This window comes from Micromesistius poutassou (genome assembly GCF_964030765.1).
Source record: "Micromesistius poutassou genome assembly, contig: SCAFFOLD_5892, whole genome shotgun sequence".
NCBI lineage: Eukaryota > Metazoa > Chordata > Actinopteri > Gadiformes > Gadidae > Micromesistius > Micromesistius poutassou.
This window is the reverse complement of record NW_028180468.1, coordinates 7501-13721: the sequence shown is the minus strand read 5'-3', so window position 1 is coordinate 13721 and position 6221 is coordinate 7501. Positions and strand designations below refer to the sequence as shown.

Below are 6221 nucleotides of genomic sequence, written 5' to 3'. Positions count from 1 at the left end.
GGCAGGAAGGTTTGACAGATGAACTCAGAGGATGTTCACCAGATCGAGAACAGGCGGACATTGTGGGTTTATTCGCTAACCGACTGCCACATCTGTTACTCCAAGATACAGCAGGACCAGGAATAGATAGTGGAACAACCTCTCAAAGCTTCCTGTACAGTAAACCACTCGACACTGGCGCCATGAGTAACAAAGTGACTGCATTATATTATTAATTAAAGGAGAATGACTTGTACAATGGTTGTGTTTTAATAAGTATTGGTTTGGACTCATCCACTGATGAGTTCAAATGTGGTTTAAATTCTTTAACAAAAGATATCAGTTGTAGTTCAAACCCAGTATTTCACACACAGTATTTCAACACTCGCCAACTCACACTTCTATTAGCACATGGGTCAGCCACCTTTCAGTTGGCAGAGCCACAAAGAATTAAATGATTGACTTAAATGATTTTTAGAAGAGCCAAAAGAGCATTTGTGTGATTATCATTCAACCTTTTAAGGAAGATGTTCATTGCAAAATAGACAATTTAGACTGGAAAGAATGATTATTATTATCTTCTCTTCCCTATTATGGTAACATGGCAATCTATTTTTAACTTGACCTGGAATGTACTCTAGCTTTGCGACTTTGTCAGATTAAAACGTCGCTTTGTATCCCACAAAGGCATGTTGTTTCATTTCTGTAATATAATTTATGGGTAGATAATACATTAGTGAGGTACAAAGTGGCGTCTATCCCTTATAGGTCGGCCATATGCACCCAGAGACAGAGCCAAGTCGGGCTCTACTACAACAGGTCCGTGCCCCCGAGCTCCTGTTCGGCTGAGACAAAAGCTGTGTTTGAAATCGTTCCCTATCACGGATATAGTGCACTCTATAGGGAGCTCGCCATTGTGTAGTGGTGTTCGAATTCTCACTGGTTAATTTCATTCACTATATAGTGGACAATGAAATTTGAGTGAACATACAATGTTTCCTACATCTTACTCCCGTATATTGTTTTTCGATTTCGAACACAGCTAAAGAGGCACCCGGGGGCCGGTGTGTGGCCCTGGCCTCATAGAGCCTCACGGGGCCCCATAGGGCCTCATAGGGCCTCATGCCCCCCCGTCAGCTTGTGGAAGAGCTCCTCGTTGAGCGTGTCGCTCTGCTCCCGCGTCCGCGTGGACATGAAGATGTAGCCCCCGATGAACTCATGGACGATCTTGCAGTCGGCCGTCACACAGCTGAAGGCGATGTTCACGTTACCGTCAAACTCGATGGCCACCTGGAGAGCAGTGAGACAGTTAGAGCAGTGAGACGGTTAGTGAAGAGCAGTGAGACGGTTAGAGCAGTGAGACAGTTAGAGCAGTGAGACGGTTAGTGGAGAGCAGTGAGACAGTTAGAGCAGTGAGACGGTTAGTGGAGAGCAGTGAGACAGTTCGAGCAGTGAGACAGTTAGTGGAGAGCAGTGAGACAGTTAGTGGAGAGCAGTGAGACAGAGCAGTGAGACAGTTAGAGCAGTGAGACCATTAGAGCAGTGAGACAGAGCAGTGAGACAGTGGAGAGCAGTGAGACCGTTAGAGCAGTGAGACCATTAGAGCAGTGAGACCGTTAGAGCAGTGAGACAGTTAGAGCAGTGAGACAGTTGGAGCAGTGAGACCATTAGAGCAGTGAGACCGTTAGAGCAGTGAGACAGTGGAGAGCAGTGAGACCGTTAGAGCAGTGAGACCGTCAGAGGAGTAGACACTATTAAGTGCCAAATGCGTTGTTGTCGTACAGATGTGTCTGCATGTGTTACACAATGGTTGTTCGATAAAGACATTTACTAATCCTAAAGATAAACAATAAAATTAGCAGTAGAAAGTAGCAGCAAAAGGTTTCTGTAGTTGTTACAATGATAAACAGTCAGTAATAGAAGCAAAAAATATATTGTATGATATATTGTAATAGTGCACAATATATATATATATATATATATATATATATATATATATATATATATATATATATTGTAAAGTGCAAAAAGACAGTCTGAAGGTCAGGGTTCAGAGTCCAGAGTCTTGGGGGGGGGGAGAGAGAGGGAAGAGAGTGAGCCTCCTGACAGCCTGGTGGATGAAGCTGAGGGGAGAGAGGGGAGAGGCGTCACCTGTCGTATGTCCCAGTTGACGTTCCACTGGCGCATGTTGTTGTAGCGCCAGGTCCGGACCACGTCGCCCACCCCCAGGTCGATGCGGATCAGCCGGTTGGGGGCGATGCCCAGAACCTCGTCCTTCCGGCTGCCCTTGAACCTGGCGGAGGACAGACGCCCGCGAAACGGGAGCTTTTCAGCCTTACTTCCAAAGCACTATGTGATGATAGATTGTTTGTTTATGTGTTGTTGTGGACTTGGCTATCCTAAAGGGAGTCTGTTCCCGTGGAAAGAGAGGCTGAAATGATACTGAATCCAGAGTAGTCCACCGAAGGCAGATAATGCTGTCCAATGAATTTCAATGGAAACACATATTACATATTTGGCTGCTGTAGTAACTGAGCGAGTGAGACTGATCTGAAAGGAATGAAAGTCGAAATTGTGTTCAAATCTTTAAATCCTTGTTGTGACATATTTGGATAGGTTACAAAGTGCCGGTTCTTTTAAATTGTTATGTCCAATATAATTATAGACCGCTGCCTCAATTCCATTTCTTACTACGTTTATTTCATCATTGTGTATTGCATGACATATTATTTTACATCTAATAATTTTTCCATCGGCAGAGCTACGTATTTTCACAAAGTCCCCCGAGAAGAGAGAGGCCCTCTGTACTTCATTGAAATGTTTTCGCAAGAATAGCCACATATTTGTGAAGTCTTCGAATTACAAGCTGCAGATAAGTTGTTTATTTCTACCTCACAGACTGCTTGGCTAATGTCAGTGGTTAAATCCTCATTTGAAACTGCAGAAAAATCAATCCAATTCATCCATTATAGAACACAGATATAAAACAGTCTTGGGTAAGACAGAAGAAACCGGAGGAGAAGTACCTGACGACCACGTAGGAGAGGCCAAAGTCGGGCAACGCCTGCCAGATCTGCAGGAAGCGCAGCAGGGCGTCGGGCCAGGAGAGCTGGGCCACGTTCTGGTAGGCCTCCAGGATCCGCTGGGTGAGCTGGGGGGAGCACGAGGAACAACAGCAACTTACATTTACATTTAGGAGATTCTGCTGACGCTTTTATCCAAAGTGACTTACAACCATTCATTCACACATTCACACACACCGACGGCGGTGTCAACCACGTCAGGAGCTGTTAGGGTGAGGGCGTCTCGCTCAGGGACACCTCGACACTCAGCTAGGAGGAGCCGGGCGTCGAACTAGCAACCTTCCGGTGACCAGTCAACCCTGCTCTACCTCCTGAGCTACTGCCGTAATACACACAGATCCTTCTGCAGGGTCATTGTCGCCGTTGTGGTTGTTAGTCGCCTTTGTTTTATAGTCTATGCGCTTCAGGCTCTATATTATCAGTGTTATTATAGGCGTTTCAAAGGAGAAAAGCAGGACTGTACTTCTAGTTCTGCTCCACATGGGCACGTTTCCCCTGGTCCCCCACCGAGACCCCCAGGGTGAAACCCCCTGAATCCCGGCTCCCCGTAGCTTCTGAGTGTCAGTGTGTGCGTGAGGTCTAAAGGTGTGTCGGGGGGGGGGGGGGGGGGCACCTGCTTGGCCTTGTACTTCTTCTGGTAGCGCGGCGACACCAGGCTGTGGGGGTTGATGGCGTCGTCCGCGGCGGAAGGCGCCGAGCCGTTGCCGTGGGTCTTCTGCATGGCCAGGAAGGAGCGGATGCTCTGGATCTCGCTCTGGAAGCTGCTGTCGGCCAGGCTCCGCCCCATGGACGCCAGCCGGCACGCCGCCATCCAGTGGGCGTACTGCTCCTCCTGTGGAGAGGGGAGGTACTGAGATGTCACTCTGCTGTCTGATTGGTTCAGAGCACTGTGCCGCGACACAAGGGTCAGGTGGACGATGAGGCAGGCGACTCAGTACGGTTTGGGTTTGGGTATGTGTGTGTGTTTGATGGCCTCCAAAGAGCGCTCAGGAGATGAGGTGAGTGAGGTGAGTTATAATGTGAGAAGAAAAGGGGATTCAGGTTGTTCTGCGCTTGGGTGAAGGGCACGGGTGTGTGGTTGAATGCTGTGTACAAACGGTGTGTGCCTGTGTTTGGTGGCTTACGTTCTCGCAGCGCAGGTAGACTTCGGTCATGCCCTCTGGGGCCGGGATCAGGAGCCGGATGAGGAACTTCTGTCCGGCCACATTGACGTCCGGGGCGACCTCGCAGCCTGGAGAGACGGACGGCGTTCACACATCTTCACTTCATTTACGGTCCAATTATTCTGCTTATTGAAGAAGCACGCAGTAGGATTGTCCTGTTTTTATGCTGATTATAAGAAGAGTTCACCATTTTCATGGGTGTTTCGTGCGATCATGGTAAGGACGGTGGAGGGGACAGGAAAGTGCACTTTGTAAGAGATTTCAGAATTGAACCTGGCTCACTTAGGCTTAGTGGTGCTAAACCACCGGGCCGCGGACCGGTCTGAGCTGTGGACCATTGGCCACCGGGCCACAGAGATTTAGAAATAAAGCCAAAAATATAACATTTATTGAAAAATGTACTTCCATAAAATGGAAATATGTTATTATGATATTAATGATATTATGACCCTATTCAAAATTCCAAAAATCTACATTTTAGATCTTGGGTAATGCCACTAATGCATACTTTTTTAAGTTGGACCAGTATTTAGGGAAAATGCTGAAGCCCTTATCTGTGAAAAAGGGGTGCAATGTAATCCTTTATCGGCAATAGAAACCTGGCAATGTACATCCTCTAAGCTGCTTGCTTTTGTCTTCGACAGGTGAGGATTATATTCAGTGACGGACTGGGAGCAAAAAACGGCCCGGGTTGTTTGCGCGCGGACACGATTGTTGATGGCCCACGAGAAGCCAAGCGGCCCACGAGAAGCCGCGGCCCTTCTGGCATCTGCCCAAATGCCAGACCGTCCAGTCCGTCACTGATTATATTCTATTGTTATGCAAAGGATCCCTACAGAGAAGTAAAACGTGTTCCTTTACCTTTTGCTTGATCCGGTCTGTTTGTTATTGTGTCCAACCAAGGCTCTCTCAGGGAGAAGTCTGGCCCTGAAATCTTGTTGTTGAGTTGTTTTCCTTCTGTCTTTACAATCTCTCCTTCAACTGAATCTTTTAGATAACTAAAAGACTAAGCTACGTTTGAAGTAGTCCAAAACAACAACTCTCTCCCACTCTCACTTACATTTCAACCGTTCTTTTGCAACAACTCAACTGTCGCAAGACTTCTCCTTGAGCCTTCACCTTGGTTTTACACAACAACAAACAGAGCATGTCAAGAGAATGGTTAAGAAACAAGTTTTATTTATCTGAAGGGATCCATAAAGAAATGAAAAAGACAAGAACTTTGAGAGGACAAACATAGAACAGGCAATTGCCCCAAAGGATTACATTGTCCCCCTTTTTCACAGATTTGGGCTTCAGTGTGTTGAGGGGTATTTACTTGTACAGCTGTTCTCCACCAACAGTGCCACAACGGCCCTCATTATATGTACATTCATGTTTTAATCTGGTGAATTACTCTTCATGTGTACAATCTGTGAATCATACACACAGTGACCCTTTAAGTGAGAAGCAGCCTTTATAATGTAGATAACCGGGAATATGTTATCAGCCTTTGAGAGGCAGTGCTCATGTTCTCCTTACCTTTGAGGTGGATCTGTTGTATGGGCTCTCCGACGCTCTCCTCTTTGCTCTTGAAGTAGGAGATGCCGGTGTCTTGGAACTTGAACCAGTATTGTTTGTAGCCCTTCAGGGTCAATCTCTTGGGCCTGGAAGTACGTAAGTAAAGGTAATTACACCTTTAACGGTTTTCACTGTAAGGCAAATGGATGGATAACGTAGAAATACACCTTATGAGCAATGTCATGAGATATTGCAGAACGAGAATCTTACCGGAATATTTTCAGATAGTCACTAAGTTCTGGCGCTGCCATGTTGTCCTGTATTAAATCAAAAAGAAAACATAACTTAGAGACACTCATATGAGAGGGGGCTACACACCTGAGAGGGGGCTACACACACCTAATCAATTATTATGTATCCCTATAAACAATATACAACTAAAATATGAAAACCTTGAAACTGTTATTCAACTGGCCAACTACAACAAAATATACCA

At 46.2% G+C, this 6221-nt stretch overlaps 1 protein-coding gene across 1 annotated transcript in view; it reads right to left on the bottom strand.

Moving 5' to 3' along the window:
* Positions 1 to 31: 31 nt before the first annotated feature.
* The window catches only part of LOC311370763 (fermitin family homolog 3-like), an 11840-nt gene continuing 5650 nt past the window's right edge, over positions 32 to 6221 (bottom strand). The window contains exons 9-15 of the mRNA XM_084489081.1: positions 5996 to 6042; positions 5747 to 5871; positions 4187 to 4293; positions 3676 to 3894; positions 3006 to 3130; positions 2131 to 2272; positions 32 to 1269 (exon numbers count right to left, since the gene is read on the bottom strand). Of these exons, the coding sequence (XP_084345207.1) occupies positions 1090 to 1269; positions 2131 to 2272; positions 3006 to 3130; positions 3676 to 3894; positions 4187 to 4293; positions 5747 to 5871; positions 5996 to 6042 (945 nt within the window). The 3' untranslated portion in view covers positions 32 to 1089. The remainder of the gene's footprint in view (positions 1270 to 2130; positions 2273 to 3005; positions 3131 to 3675; positions 3895 to 4186; positions 4294 to 5746; positions 5872 to 5995; positions 6043 to 6221) is intronic.